The 17,058-nt window shown below is 35.7% G+C and overlaps 1 protein-coding gene across 2 annotated transcripts in view; it reads left to right on the top strand.

The window, feature by feature from the left end:
- The window catches only part of MAN2A1 (mannosidase alpha class 2A member 1), a 170,313-nt gene that overhangs the window by 121,719 nt on the left and 31,536 nt on the right, over nucleotides 1–17,058 (top strand). For both annotated transcript variants that reach the window (XR_011525210.1, XM_008521233.2), the window contains exons 13-16: nucleotides 4,803–4,968; nucleotides 6,293–6,511; nucleotides 7,255–7,377; nucleotides 10,768–10,882. Coding sequence is in view for 1 of the 2 variants with exons in the window: in XM_008521233.2 (XP_008519455.2) it covers nucleotides 4,803–4,968; nucleotides 6,293–6,511; nucleotides 7,255–7,377; nucleotides 10,768–10,882 (623 nt within the window). In the remaining variant the exon portion in view is untranslated. The remainder of the gene's footprint in view (nucleotides 1–4,802; nucleotides 4,969–6,292; nucleotides 6,512–7,254; nucleotides 7,378–10,767; nucleotides 10,883–17,058) is intronic.

Here is a 17,058-nt window from a genome sequence, read left to right as displayed (position 1 = left end):
CAAGTGCCGTGGTAGGGCTTTGAGCTTGAACATGTCTGGCTGCAAAGCCCAGGAATCACAAAACTGAGTGTGATTATTGAAGACCTCCAAAAGCCTCCCTATGTTTTTAGTATCTTGACTTTGTTTTTCTCCTGGCTAATATGGTAAGAATTATGTTTGAAACCTAAAAAGCTAGGTGGACTATATCAAAAGGACTCCAAATCTGGAAATTGCAATTTTCATAAACATATAAATCCATATATTTCCATGAAAACTATATATAGGTTATACTATATATATATTTAGAATACTATATATAGGTTAATACTCTTCTTTAGATTGTGCTCCACTAACGAGGTTACTTAGAGAAGATGAATATATTCTTTTTTGAAATGATTTTTTTAATATACTGTCATTAAGAATCAGCCAACCTCAGCTCTAATCTTTGTTTTTACCTATCTCTCTGATCTTGGATCTGTCATTTCCTCTATCTTTGCAAAGGGATTAATTATATGTCTTGTTGACCTTAAAGGTACTTTTTGAGGAATTGAAATATCAAAATAAAAGTAATCTGATAAAACTATAAAGCCCCATTCTAATAGGTATTATTTACAAATGGTACATTCTCCTGGTGGGATTTTTATGCATTGCTCACTCATCAACTATTTATTGAATGTTATTCTATTCCAGGCACATGAAGTTAGAATTATTTTTCATATAACCTAGTGTCTGCTTGACAGGTTTTAAACTACACTTACAGGGGACTTACAAATATTTTTCATTTTTGTCTTCCTTTCACCGTCATAAAAGTATGCAGTGATTTTTAAATGTTTCCTTGAATATTGTTCTAGCTTACCTCATGCAATGAGGTCATAAGATGATCTCCTTAATATGTATCACGAGATTGTTTCTGTTTCAATCTTCCAATTTATAAATTTTCTTTTGTAAATATAATATACATGAGATGTAAGTAGCTTTTTGTTCAATCTGAGCTTCTTCAAGAGAGAGGCTCTGTGGAGATCTTTGGCATCCATGAGAAGAAAGTTTTTCATGTATGAATTTGGAACTAAGGGAGTCTCTACAGGAAACAACACTTGTCAAAAAGTTTCCTATACACGTGGCCTGTGAGTGAAGTGGTTAAGAAGATGGCTTTAGGGGTGAGATTGAGTTCTAAGCCCTGATGTGACACTTGTAGCTGGGTGAGTTTTGGCGACATACTTAACCTTTCTGATCCTCAGTTTCCTTATCTGTCCAGTGGAAAGGATGAAAGGATGTGCCTTGTAGGTTGCCCATACAGGCCTGAAGACTTGGCCTGGCATACAGGAAGCTCATTCTGACCAAGGGCCTATTCCTTCCGCTTTGCCCTTCATCCAGTCCTGGAAGGAAACCCATGTGGTCCTATTCTGTTGTTTATAGTGGGTACTGATCAGAATTACCTCAAAGAGAGAACTTGGATTACCACAGTTGTCTTTCTTAACATGACATAAATCATTTCTACAAAAGGTGTGAAGGAATTCTAAATATATTCATCCTCAGAATTTTCAGAACCGTGTTTATAGTGGGATTCTAGTTCTTCCATAAAGTGATTCCCAGTTTAACATAATCGTACAATTATGCTTCATTTTTCTCCGTTCCTTTTTATCCCAGCCAAAGTAGATCATCTTCTGCCCTCTAATTTGATTGACAGGGAGCATATGAGTGCTTTGTCTTCATGAGATGAGAGTTGTTCTTGTACATAGAGAGTTGAAATAATTGCCCGTAACCCCAAGCTGTGGGTGTTTAGTGTCATGAGAACGAGGAGGTTGGCTATGACTTTGTGACAAGACGATAGGTAGGAAGCTAATGCAAATGTGTAGGAAATTGGGGGAAAAAAGTTCTGAGCTTCCTATATAGTTACTTCCAAGGTAAAGTAGAAATTAACTATCCGCATTTTCAGAACATAAATATCACTCTTTTCTTTTGTTGGTGTGCATCAAATATTAATGTTCAATAAGTGAGTATGATAAAATGATGTCGTACTGAAACCATTGGTTCCCTTCACAAGTGACAGTTTTAGAAGAGCTCGTGTTTGGGGATACTGGCAGTATAACAAATGTTTGCCTACCAAACATGATGATGGCAGTGAAAATTTAGTTAATTTGTGGTAATGTACTTATTTCCAAAGGAAATATAATTTATATATGATCAGCTTTCTCTGTACTGTACTTAAAATGTACATAGGGGTTTGTGTGTATGTCAGACACATTTGTGCTGTGATGCACTTGAAGAACATGCTCTGAATCTCTAATTATGTTAAAAAATTATTTTCTTAGAGCAACATTGTACTCATATACTCTACACATGTAGTTTTTTGAATAGATTCCTGGCATGATAATTACATAATCATTCAGTACAGTAGAAACATCATTATGGTCAAATACTAATTAGCTACTAAAATGAAACAAAACAGAACCTAGTTCACAGCTTATTATAAAAAGTGTTTAATATTGTATAAAACCAAATGTATGGTTAAAATTATTATTTGCTTTAAACGTGAGTCATTTTTTTCCCCCACGGCAAGGAATCAGTGTTCTGGATGCTTATTACCTAATTGATTGCTTGGGCACATGTTACATGTTATTATCAGAGCCTTTGTGATTAGCTCTGTGTAGTGGAGTGTCCAAAGAACTTGCTAGTGGGATGTCCCCCAGGGCTTCTGCAGAACTAGGAGACTGGCCTAAATCTTCAGACCATGTCTTCCACATTTCTTCACGTGCTCACTCTAAGCCTTTGGGAACATGAGATTTCAGTAGTAAATCACTCATTTCTAGAATGCTGGGTTGGACATCTTTGGTGCTGAGGATGAGTGATTCTCAACTGTTTTTCCTCCCCAGGGCACATTAGGAATATAGTGCAATCCTGTCTGTAACTGAATCCTGGCAGTTGTGATTCTCTAGGTGTGTTTGTGGTGGGACAACAGTCAGGTGAAGTATAAGCTCTGGTAGAGGGCACTGGGAGTGCGCAAGTAGGTTGACACATCTCTTAAGTAAGTCTGTTGAGCACACCTCTCAAGGGTGTGTTACCCTCAGTCTGGTTGAAAATGACTTCTGTGGATAAAATGGAGTTTATTTAGTACTCGGCGGCTTCAGTACCCTTTATGAATATGTTTTTGAGAACATGGCTCTAGCTTCTCTTCTCTCGTATACATAAGGAATCTCAATGCCTGTAAGTGATGTTAGGTCTTGTGATCCTGAGGCATACTATAAGCCTAATAGGAATTAGAGACATTCTTATTTTCATATTGTTACCTTTGGTGTCTCAGAATATTGTTTCAATCATAAGTGCTGCTTCTGATAAGCGGTTTGTAAGTCAGATGTTTTGTAGGTTTTATGCTACATTCTTTCTTTTTCTTCGTGTTTTCCTATTGTCCTTGGCTTTAGTTTTGGCCACTGTATGTATTAATTTTATTTCTTAATGAATGGTTTGTAATACAGTTGAAATATACAGGACACATATGTAGGATAGAAGACCACTACTAGGCTTCCTGATGCACTAAATAAACGATGCCAGCTTGCTTCGCCCATGTCTGATATAGCTACTGTGGCTCAGGGGGAGCAGCAATTGCTATCTGACCATTCAGTTCTGTGTTCTCACAGTGAAAAAATTGTATAGGAAAACAAAATACTTCAGATTGTGAAAATATTCACTAATGAGTCAGTAAGTTATATTATTAGTCGAACATCCTCTGAAGTACTCTTTGATTTAATTGAAGATAATGTGATACAAATTGATTATAAAGTGAAATCATAAATCTTGCAAAGTATGTGACATGATGGTCTAGAACATTTCTACTCACAGGCGAAGGCATGAAACAATGAGGATCTGGCAGAGTTATGCTAATGAGAAAACCAAGGATGTTAAGTTCTTCGATTGAGAATTATTTGAATATCAAAGAATTACGAGAGTACTTTAGGAAAAATGATAAAGTCCTTGACTATTTTTTACAAATATAGTTATGTTTAAAACCATCTTGTAAAGATTAAATGTTACATGAAGGATATCATAATGTGCTAGTGTAAAATATTGTTAGAAAAATTCTGCCCAAAACTCTAGTTCATTCATTTTTTTGTTCATTCTTAGAGTTGCATACAGTCGCAAATATTGCCTAAACTTGTTTTAGTAGTTTTTATTTTCCTTGTTCTAGCTAAGTCCCAAATCTTTTTTTTTCCCGTCAGTATTTATTATAAAATTTTAGCCCCTATTTTAAGGGGATTCACGTCAAATGGCCTTTTTTCTAGAACCAGCTGTCTTGGATAATAAGAGCCTTCTGTATATAAAATAAATGTATGAATTATGTGATTCTACATGGATAGCTATACATTTTCACTGTGTTTTAGTGGTCTAAAATGAATGTCAGAATTTTAATGGAAATTAATTATGGCTAAATTGCAAACAGATAATTTATGTGTTTTTTTATTCAGCGAGCTTAGACCGGAATCTGGATATTAGTTGTATAGGTCTGATTCTTTTAGACAGATCAGTTAAACCATATGTATATAGATCACTTTCTAGGAGATGGAAATATTTTTATTACAGTTCTATTAATAACTTCCATTTGTATAACATTTATTCTTAGAAAGTGGATAATTATTTCATTACCCTTTGTACTGTGTGGTATTTGTTGCGATGAAATTGCCTGTTCTCCAAAAGTTTTACCAGACTATTGCTTCTAATTCTTCTCGACATGTTGACTCTATGACCATCTATGAGCTGAGATCTTAAAAACAGTGTTAAAGAACTAAAAAGGTTTTGAGATCCCAATAGTAAAGCAGCTGTTTTTGCAGGTATCTTGTGATCTATAATCCTTCAGAACAAGACCGAAAATCGATGGTCTCCATCTGTGTGAGTTCCCCCACAGTGCTGCTGTCTTCTGCTTCAGGAAAGCCTGTGGAGATTCAGATGAGTGCAGTGTGGGATACAGCGGATAATATTTCAAAGACAGCCTACGAGGTAGGTTCTTACCCTAGAACTTAAAGAGGCATCATAAAAGAAAAGCATGGGCAGTATAGTTTATATATATATGTATACATGTCTCCTTGAGCTGTCAAGTTGGTATATGTGAAGTGGTTAAAGTTGTAAATACCAGAAGATTTAACTGACCAGGTAAATGACGCTAAATGAAAATAGATTCTGTTTCCCAAAATATTAATATCTTTGTTAGTATGTATATTGCATGTTGTTATTAGCATGCTATTAGTATGTATATTGTGTACCTTTGTAGGTATGTATATATTGTAACTTTTTCCTGAACTAATGAAGTAATCATTACTCATAAAATTTTGAATTTTTTTGTCTAACACAATTTAATGACAATTACACGTATTGGAATTGAGATAAATACCACCCTTCTAAATAACTTTGGATACTTTCAACTTTCCATTGCAAAGGTGACATGAAAAACTTCCTAGAATAAGATTTTTTTTCCTGAGATATAATTATGGGAAATCTGGGTTCATGTAATAGACATTTTGGGGGAAAATTTCTTAAAAGAAGCAATATTAAACTGAACCCCCAAATGACTAGAAAGGTTGAACTTTTAGAGTCTGGAGTGTAGTTTAAACTGTACTTCTGAAGGCACAGCCATAAGTTAGGAACTCTAGAAGAGAATTACTTCTGCTTGTTAAAAGCCATTGCTGGTTACTCTTCTAAACCCATAATCCTTTACATAGAAAGGAAAAGTATAATGCAAGTTTTGGTCAGATTTTACAGGAAACACCCCATGTGGAAACTGGAGCAGTAGCTCCTGGGAGGCAGGGGTCGTCTCTTCCAGTGTGTGCATCGTCTGTGCCTCCTTTAGTCTCTGCTAGACCCCAGGCATTTGATGGCTGGTGTTGACTGAACCAGTGTGCTTAATATTTATATTATTACGTTTACCATTTTTATTTTTAATGTACTGACATATCATAGTATTGTAAAAAGATCCATGATTATTAGGAAAAATTGTAGTTCATAGTAAGTCCTAACCTTCATCCAGAATTTCCCGCTCTGAGCATCTATTAAGAGCACTGTAGGACAATTGAGGATGGTCACGTAATTTCATATATTGGATGAAAACATTAGTGCCTTTGATAATCCTACTGACTTGAAGTTAGCTTCCGTGGATAAACTGAGATGTGGATATTCTATCCTATGTTATCAAAACATATTTATAGAATGGTATTATATTCTCTTTTCAAAAAATAGGGTAATTTGTTGTTTTCACTAGGAGTGTAAATGGTTTTCCTTCAGTAGATTACATTTTTCTTTAATAAATTCCTTCCTCTATTTTTTAAAGATCTCTTTTCTAGCACAGATGCCACCATTGGGACTAAAAGTATATACAATTTCAGAATCAAGAAGCTCACATTCACATTTAGCTGAATATGCCCTGTATAATGGTAACATAGAAGATAAAGGAATTTTCAAAATGGAGAATATAAAAAGTACTGAAGAAGATATAACTCTTGAAAACTCCTTTATTAAGCTTCAGTTTGGTCAGTCGGGGCTTATGGAGGTATGTTCTGGTTAGTTCTGAAATTCATAGAAGCCTTATCACTTTTATTACAATATTACATAATATTACTTATGCAGAGGAGAAAAAGTCGACACAAGTGCTCTGGGAGAAAGGATGGATGAGCTCTATGTACCTTTTTGTGGTCCGCAGTGACCACTTCCTCCTCACCATTGTGTTCTGTGGGTACTGCTGCTCTGTGAAGTGTTTGTTACCGGTCCTCAAGATAAGGATGGAAGCCATGGCTGCTGAGAAATGTTTATGGAAATGTTTATGGAAACTTTGAAAGCAATTTGACACAGCACATTTATGCCTATTGAATCGAGAAATAAAAAATTTGAGTATATCTTTGGTATATCATTTTAAATATAATTTTTCTAGTAATTCACTTTTATTGTACTTTACAAAAATATTGGTCCATGCATATTGGACATAAAAAATAAACCTGCTTGTTTACTACAGAAAGTTTTAGAAACACCAGTGAAGATTTCTTAATTTGTGTATCTCTTTCTTCCTTGATGAACTGTGTTCAGACTTTTTGTTCCTGATGTGAAGGTTTCAAATCCTAAGGATAAGTATAAAATGTGGATGTTCATCCAAGAATTGTGAATATTAGAGGCTGAACAGTAGCAGTTTTCAAACTATCCCCAGGTAGTTTTTTTTTAAATTGACATATGCATAGAACCAGATGCAACATTGTCAATATCTTAATAGTGAGTTGCCTTAATTTTTTTTTTTATGCTTAGAAAATGATAAATAAAGAAGATGGTAGACATCATAAAGTACAAGTGCAGTTTTCATGGTATGGAACTTCGAGTAAAAGGGACAAAAGTGGTGCCTACCTCTTCTTACCTGATGGAGAAGCCAAGGTAAGTACTGGTGAGCTGAGCAGTGAATAAGCACTTATTGAAAGAGTAAAGAGGAAAAAAATAAGTGCATCTCATTGTTTTGTCATCTATTAGGACCCGATAAGTGGCTCCACTATTATATCTCCTTCTTGACACTTAGCAATTTGTAGTTGAATGTTAGATAAATAATTTTTCAGAGTTGGAAATCAGCACAAACACATGCTCTCCACGGAAAGAAGCTGGATTTGATTTAGGGTTAGTGTGTGTTTGTGGTATTATGTACGTATGTGGCACAGCATGTATTTAGACACAAAATATCCAGCCATGTGGGAAAATAGATTGCCACTGGGCCATTTTTCTCCTTAACATTAAGCACTTTAAAAAACAAAATTTTGGGGGCTGGCCTGGTGGCGTAGTAGTTAAGTTTGCGCGCTCCGCTTTGGTGGCCCAGGGTTCACCTGTTCAGATCCCAGGCACAGACCTGTGCACTGCTTGTCAAGCCATGCTGTGGCAGGCATCCCACATATAAAGTAGAGGAAGATGGGCACAGATGTTAGCTAAGGGTTAATCTTCCTCAGCAAAAAAGAAGAGGATTGGTGGCAGATGTTACTCAGGGCTAATCTTCCTCAACAACAACAACAAAAACCCCCAAATTTTGGAGGCCAGCCCTGTGGCTTAGTGATTAAGTTCGACACTCTCCACTTCAGCAGCCTGGGTTTGCGTCCTGGGCACAGACCTACATCACTCATCAGCAGCCATGCTGTGGTGGCATCCCACATACAACATAGAGGAAGATTGACACAAATGTTAGCTCAGGGCTAATCTTCCTTAAGCAAAACAAAGAGGGAGATTGGCAACAGGTGTTAGCTCAGGGTGAATCTTCCTCGGGGGAAAAAAAGTTTTCCTTACACTCGAGTATAAAGGTAGAATACACAAATTCTGGCACATTTTAAAAATGGAGAAAACTGCGAAGAAAACAATAAAATTTATCAACTATTCCACAAGCCTGTGAAAATCATTGTCAGCATTTTGATGGATTTTTTATTGTCTTTTATTCTATGTATATCCCTTTTTCCTTCGTTTTCAAGCTTTGTCTTCTGCATGTACTTGTTTGATTTTTTTTTGTTGTGACGGTGCTTGCAATCTGATGATATGTTCTTTGAAAACACAACTTTAATGTACACTGTTGTGTTTAAAAACTTTCAGCTATGAGATGAATAAGGTCTGAGGATCTAATGTATAACATGGTAACTATATAGAGTTGATAACACTGTATTGTATAATTGAAATTTGCTAAGAGAGTAGAACTTAAATGTTCTCACACACAAAAATATATGTGTGTATATATATTTGTGGAAAAAAAGAATTTCCTATTGTTGCATATTTAAATTTTCTCCCAATACTTTACTACTGTAACATTGTGATAGGCTTTCCTTGTACTGTTCTTTTCATATAATGCTGATTATTTCCAAGGAATAACTTTCTAGAAGAGTTATTTTGTGTCAGTGAATTGGGCCTTTTGGGATGTACTCCTTATTTTCCCATTAGAAAGACTGCATAAATACTCACTCGCACCAGCATTTTTTGAGAGTAGCTCTCTAATATACCATTCCAAGCACTGAGCATTAGACATATTAAAAGCTTTACTTATAATAATAGGTGAAAAATATTTTACTATTAAGATTTTTGTGATTATTATTGAGGTTAAACTTTTTTATAAATTGATTTATCTCATATTTCTTTCATGATTTTCCTATTTAAGTTCTTTATCCATTTTTCTATTGTTATGACATTAATCTGTAGCTACTCTTTATGGAATGTAAAAATGAATCCTTTTCCATATATATTGCAAAATTTTCCCTTAATGTGTCATTTAATTTATTACTTTTTCTGTTAGAGTGATTTTTAATTTTTGCAGGGTCAATTCTGTATTTTTTTTCTTTAGAGTTTCTTCCTTTGCTTTTATACTGATACAGCCTTTCCTCTCTTCAAGATAAGTTAAATATTCTCTATATGTTGTTGCCTAGGGACCTGTCTCTTGAAAAAGTTACTTTTGTTTTACAATTTAGAAAAGCCTGCTAACCAAACTCAGAGATTTTAAAAAGGGATTGTGTTGGCCACACTAAGGACTCTAGTTTTTTGTTTTCGTTGTTTTAAATCAATGAGAAATTAAAGATAAACTATAGCTCGTAGGAGGCATTCCAGGACAGGCAGCGGATCCTGAGTATGAGCTATGTTCGCTTTTTCTCACTTAACATAGCTTTTGTCCTGGAACAGGGGTTCCCTTTTGGTTGATTGTGCTTGTGCTTAAAACAAAAGTAATTGTGCTAGGGAGTATTTTGCATGGGCGATAGGAACGACTTTACTTAAAATTGTATCTTTAAATAGCTCTAATGTAGATAGAAAGATAAAGAGAATTATTATATGTTTAGAAAGAGGAAATAAAAGAACATCAGGGGAACAGGCAACTGGATATATCAGAAAAAGGCCAGAGTCCAGAAATCACCATTCCAGGTTTCATCCCCCTCCGTTAACTTCCTAGCTATACAGTAATTAGGTACGAGAACTTGGTATACCAACTATAAAATATTAGGATAATTTTAGAAAATTTTTCTCTAACCAAAGAGGTAAATTTGGAAGAAAATTACACGGTTCTGAAAATCTTATGCTACTTAAGTAGTTCATATTGCAAGCCTAGCTTTTTATGCTATTGTTGAGCTTTTTAAGGTGCGTAATACTTAAGAAAATATAATTCTTCATAAATGCTTTCAATTTGTTCCTATGTCACATAAGTTATACGTTTGATTCCATTTTTCTTTACCTAGATTCTAACTAATGAAAACTAAACCAGTGATTGCCTTAGTTTTTTCAAGTTTGTAGATTTGCTTTCTATTCAGCTGGTTCTTTCCAGTAAAAGGGCAGGGTGTTTTATAACATAGTAAACCTAACTGTGATTGAACCGTGTTTCTGGATCCTGCTTCCTGTTTGCTTAGATGACTCCCTGTGGTCATCCTTGCCACCTGCCCCGACTCCTGAACATTAGGGGGCCATGGTTACAATAAAGGTTTGCTGGGGAAAATGTCACTGCTGTAGAATGATTACTGTTTCTAATAAGTGACATATGGACAATATAGGAGGATTTTAATTAGAAATTTTTATAGCTGTGGGGAAATGTTTGTAGATCATCCAGTCCAATCAAGTTGTGAACATTTTTATTTTCTATTTTCAGCCATTTTTGTCTAATGAAAAATCTTATGTTCAATTTTTATAGCATGTGTGTAAAGGTTTGGTTTCACTTAAAATCGCAAATATCAGATGATGTGTGTTTGTCATTTTGGAAACTATAACAAACATTTCTCAGAAAAATTAAAAGCCAAAATATTTTTCTTAAAAATGTCATTTCCTCCTCAGCCTTATGCTTACACAACACTGCCCCGTGTCAGAGTGCAACGTGGAAGATTTTATTCAGACGTGACTTGCTTTTTTGAACATGTTACCCATAGAGTCCGACTGTACAACATACAGGGTAAGACAACAGAGAAACACAGTTGTGAAACATATGTATACTGGTTCTTGAGATCTTGCTTTTCTTGTCGTTTTTAGTAAATTACTAATTGGATTTTGGAGATGATATCATAATCTGTCTAAACTTGACATCATGTGTATTGTATGATTTAAAATATATTTACTCTTTGACAATCAAAAATGGTAAAACATGGGGTCAGCCCCTTGGCTTAGTGGTTAAGTTTGGCGTGTTCCGTTTCGGTGGCCCAGGGTTGGATCCCTGGTGCAGACCTACACCATTCTGTTAGCAGCCATGCTGTGCTGGCAGCTCCCACACTAAAAGTAGAGGAAGATTGGCATGGATGTTAGCTCAGGGGAATCTTCCTCAGAAAAACAAAAAAAAGGTAAAATATTTAATTCCTTACATATCCATGTTCTTTTTTTCTGTATATCTTCTCTTTCCCACTGCAATATTTGTCTTTGTCATGAGGTTACTAACTGGAAACTTTACTTCTAGGAGCTAAAAACAGTGTGGTATTTTTTATTTTATAAAATGGGAATTATGTCAAATGTGGCTTCCTGTTAGTGGATCACTGACTACCTCTGATACACGGACACACACAGTCTGCCCTAAATATAGAATGTATTGCAATAGCATGTTATCACTGGAATTGAACTTTAAAAGAAAAATGTTCTAAACTAGTTCTGTTTGTTTACAACTCGTTAGCTGTTAGAGTATAAAATCAGGCAGTTGTTTATTGCTTTTAGGACAGTATGGAGCAACATCTTTATTAACTGAGTGACAGCCTTTGATCCTTTAGGAACTTAACCATGGGCAATGGCACTGGTCCTTCCATAGGGTCTGGGTAGAGCTGTGGTTCCCAAACACTCAGAATTGTGCAGTTATGTTGACTGATTTTAAATTCAGCGTTTTTAGAATGGAGTACTTTTCCAACCACAAATTTAATCCTAGTAACCAGACCATTTACCATGGTATCAACTCTTAGAAAAGGACCTCATGAAAACACCACTTTAAATTTTTCTTGCTGTTTGCTTTAAATTTTTCTGAGCTGAAAAAAATTAGAAGAGGAAAAATATTCTTTGCCTGAATTTTCATACAGGTAGCAAATAAAGCACTTCACAAACTAATGATAAAATGGATGGACAGGCACTCTTTACTTTTTAGACATTGTGAGGAAGGAAGGGATACTGTGTTCAGGGAATTTCTTAGCTGAAGTTCAGTATCTAAATTTAATTTTGCTTTTAATTAACTTTTTTTAACTGCACATTTCATTAATGTTTACCTTTTGTTAGAATTTCAGATGTGGACAAACTTTCTCATGCAACTTCTTGGGTAATGATGTAATATGTTTTCAGAATAACCCATGATTCATAGGTTAAATCAAGAAGTAAAAGATTTTTTGGAAGGTGGGAAAAATCATACTAGACGTTAACTTTGTGTCCTAAATGTGACTTCTACAATTATCTGCAGTTACTTTGCTACCTACAAGAAAGTTTGTAGTTCTGAAGTAATCTTTTGTTGAGTTTCTTAATACCTCTAGTAAGTCAGAAAGAATATTTCTGACCATCCCTTTGTACTCCTGTATAAGCCATTGTTTAACATCTCTGAGAAATCTAAAATTACATTTTCAGCTGTGGGAAAAGGTTGCATTTTATGAGTAGAAAATAACAGTATCACACAGGAGGCGCACTTAAGTACTTTTAACTTTGCTTAAAACTATTATTTTTTTGATGGAAAAGTTCTTCCTTGAGTACAACATGGCACACACTTTGGCACAGACCTGTGTCATCAAGCTTGGTTTACCACTGTTTTTCATCAGTTATATTTGGGGATAGGCGGTGTCTCAGAGTAAATGCTGAAGCTGCTCATCAGAAAAATCCAGCTTCTCAATAAAGTGTAATTGCTTAATTGTTTTTGCTATTATTTGCTTCTGTCACCAGTACAGCAGCTTCTGATTTTTCTTGGGTTGTCCAGGGGATCTGGATCTCATATCAGAGCATGGTTTCTATAAATTAGAGGGCCCTCTTCTGTTGCGGTGGCTGTAAGCTTACCTTGCTGTCTCTGTATGTTAGCTTGCTGTCATTCCTCAGTGGTCGATTTGGAGATTAATAGGCTCTGACTTGCCTATTTACTTATTCCAACAAACACCCACTCATCAGAAGTAAATGCTAGGGCCTGGCCCAGTGGCTGAGTGGTTAAGTTCATGTGCTTCACTTCAGCGGCCCAGGGTTTTGCCAGTTTGGATCCTGGGCATAGACCTAGCACAACTCATCAAACCATGCTGTGGCGGCATCCCACATGGCAGAACCGGAAAACCTACAACTAGAATATACAACTATGTACTGGGGGACTTTGGGGAGATGAAGAAGAAAGAGAAAAAAGATTGGCAACAGGCATTAGCTCAGGTGCCAATCTTTAAAAAAAAAAAAAAAGAAGTAAATGCTTCTCTTTTCTCCTCTCGTCCTCTCTGCCTGTCCCTGACTGGAGATGAGGCCACCGAGATTTAACTGACTCTTGGTCCTCCAAGATGGAGTGTTGACTCTAGTTAGTCAGATAAGGAAGAGAGATTGTTCTGAACAGGACACTTAGGAGAATTAGCTTGGAGCCATCCCAGTGGCACAGCGGTTAAGTTTGCATGTTCCACTTTGGTGGCCCAGGGTTCACTGGTTTGGATCCTGAATGCAGACCTATGCACCGCTTGTCAAGCCATGCTGTGGCAGGCATCCCACATATAAAGTAGAGGAAGATGGGCACGGATGTTAGCTCAGGGCCAATCTTCCTCAGCAAAAAAGAGGAGGATTGGTGGCAGATGTTAGCTCAGGAATAATCTTCCTCAAAAGAAAAAAGTATTAGCTTAATAAAAATAATAAAAAAATAAGTATGCAGACTTCAGAGTGCCTTCTGGATGTTTCAGTGGGTGGAATAAACTTGGGCTGAAGCATTTTTTTCCTGATATTAGATTTCTGTAGTTTGAAACCAGAAACCTTCAAAAGTTTGTGAGAAATGACAGATAAGTAAGTTAGCTATAATACGAAGTTAAGTCAGAGTGCTTCTCCAGATGAATTTCACTGTGCTTTCCTGGATTGAACCTGAAACTTTTCAAAGTGACATATCAGTCTTTCTTTTTGCTCTCTCAAGCCTGGAGCATTTATTTTTTTTCTAACATGAAAGTAGTTGGTAGGAGATGGAGACACCAAATCACCTGAAAGGCTTTCTCCAAACTGTATGTTCTCCCATGTTTGTATGTCAGCCCTTCTCAACAAATCTCCCACCTGGAAAAAATAAACCCAATTGTGGAGACGGAGTCTTTTCTCAGTAGCCCTTATGACCCACTTCCATCTGTCCTTTTCTTTCATACACCATTGATGAGGGCTCAGGTTGTCTGGATCCTGGCTCTTTGAAGTTTTAATTAAATCACTAATGGAGACCTAGGACAGAGATATAAAGTTTTCAGGGTGTATGACGCTAGGTGTTCAAACTACCTGAAAGGGCTTTGGTTATGCTGCTCCAAAGAATCTGTTCTGAGAAATACTTAAAAACTCTTTGATGTTTTAAACTTTGGCCTCCTGTAAATCAGGCATCTGGGTGATTGATCAAAGTGCACAGACAGAATGTAACTTTTCGTCTTAGGTCCAAAGAAAACTTTAGCTAACTTCCAAGCTTTTGTAGATTGGCTTTTATTTAATATTTCTTAAAATAACAAAAATATCTGTTCTCAAATTGAACTCATTAAACTATTTTTGAATAATGCTAATCTTGCCTCCCTTACACTGACCAGATGCTATTATTTGAATGAGTATTAATGAATAGAGCCTATGTATTGGTAGTACCAAATTATAATCCAGAAAGAAGTAGGGGTTGGGGGAGAGAGATGATTAGTACTTTACGATTACATACTGTAATTATATTAGTTTGCTAAACCAGTTGATTATACGAAAGATTTTATTATCTCTCAGGAACAAGGGTAAAGAAACAGAAAATTAGTTAATATTATGGATTGTCTGTCTTTATTGAGTGTCTGTTTATATAAACCTCCTTTCAAATTCAGTTTACTCAAAACATTCTTTTAAAAAACTAAAGTATTGCAGACCTGACAAAATATCCTTAAATTTTTTAATCTCTTTTTCAGTTACTGTTTGACTCTTTTCTCCCCAAAGTAACTTTTCTCCAAAATTAAGCTTCAGGAGAAAACAAAATCAAGAACGAAGATCAAACAACACTTCCCAAGTTATGTAAACTGTGTGGTCATTATTGATTCTGAAACAGAGTTGAGAGGCCTGGGTCCAACACCACTTCTGGTCTTGTTCTTGCTTTGATATTTGACTTTAGTTTCTCTATTTGTGTTCTCTCCAGATTCTGAAAATAATAAGAGGTGCAGTTTAAGGTCTCTCTCTTAACATCCTTTAAGCTGTTAGAAAACACTGTGTTTTTCCTTTCATATTGTTCAGACATTACATTCAAAAGAGTTCTAGAACTATTAAAATACAGGAAATCTTGTGCTCACTAGCTTTAAAAGCTCCGAAAGATCAGAGTGGCTTTAGAGATTTCTAATGAAACATAATGTTTTGCCTTTTATCAGGTTAAATAAGAAATCCGTTTTATAGCAACCATAATTTAATGAAATGCCCTTTTGGAACTATTTTATGATTTCTAAAAATTACTTAGTTTGTAGAAAATAACATTTTTCTGAAGGAAAATGTGGGAAAAGTGGGGATTAATTTTTCTTATAGTGTAATCATCTTTCATTAGATTGAAGCTTTGAGTGTTGCCAAGTAGGCTACTTTAGCTTTTGTCCTTAATCTTGGATTAGAAGATAGAATAGGATACAAGCAGAAGCCTCTGTATCCCCATGTGTTATATTTGATATTGTACCATCACAGAAAATACATATGTTGCAGTGATGTAATGATCAATAAATGACATTTGCTAGCTGTGGCTTCATTTGTCTTCAGAGCTGTAATTATTAGACTTTGGTGCCCTAGTTTTCTGACATCAGCAGCTACTTTGAAGAATTAGGTTGCTATGGGTTACCAATGTGTCATGTACATTTTTACTGGCAGAAGGTTCAGGTTTCAGGTCTGTTATAATATATACCTTCAAGGTCCCGCCACCCCCACCCCAGGACTGTGTTCTGCTAGGCAAATGTTTCTAAGTGAATGAGTATTAGTGTGTAAACCATGTTTCAACCCTTAGGAGAAATGTCTTAAATGCAATACTTTTGCCTGTTTTCCACCAACATATGTAATGGGTCTTGCTAAAAGAAAACAAGAAGCCTGGAGATAAAATGTAATGAACTGGCATCTAAAAGTATGGGAGAAAAGACATTCATTTGGCTGATTGATAGTTTGCGAGGGCATATCTAGCAATCAAAGAGAGATTACTTCATTTTTTCCTATTTTGAGTATATAATCTAAATGGGTTCATAACATGACCCTTTTTAGAAAGCCAAAATGAACTTCATGTAGTTAAACATATAAGAGCATCATATTGGGAATGAGAGATCTGAATCCCTAATTTAACCTCTCAGTAAACTAGAATGACTTTGAGTTTGTCCTTTAATTTCTTAGAGACTTGATTTCTTAAACCATAAAAAAGACTAAGTGGTCAATTCAGTATAACCATCTAAGTCTTCACGAAACTTAGCATCACATAAAGTCTCTCTGGTGCTTGACTCCCTGTTTCTAAATTCATCGTCTAAGGCGCTTGAATCTGGGGCTCCCATCCCTTGAGACCTCCCACCTGTCAACAAGGTCTCAGAGCTTCACTGAAGTTGTTTTTATTTCCATAAAAAGATTCATGAGGATATTAAAATGGTTTGCAATCAATCTCTCATTTTTTTTCCCCAGGACTACATTCCATATTTAGTTTGATTTAAGAGTAAAAAGCATTAAGTTAGTTATGGCTAGGCAGACTTAGGTAATTAAAACATTTTTGGAATATCATAGTATGCAATTGACTGCTAAGGATTTTTTTCCTGTTAATTGGAACTTTTAAAAAGTAGCTATGTGTCGAATCTGATTATTCCCAACAGGCATGAAAAAGGTTATTTTAAGAGCCTATAAGCACATTCTGGTTACACAAATTCAGAACTCAGAGGTTATCTTGGGGGCTGTTTGACAGCAGCTGTTGTGTTGAAGGTGTAGCTTCTTAGCAGGGAAATGGCATCCCCCACAAAT

Source organism: Equus przewalskii, chromosome 13, assembly GCF_037783145.1.
Source record: "Equus przewalskii isolate Varuska chromosome 13, EquPr2, whole genome shotgun sequence".
NCBI lineage: Eukaryota > Metazoa > Chordata > Mammalia > Perissodactyla > Equidae > Equus > Equus przewalskii.
Note: the sequence above shows the minus strand (reverse complement) of the source record. Positions and strands in the feature narration are given on the sequence as shown.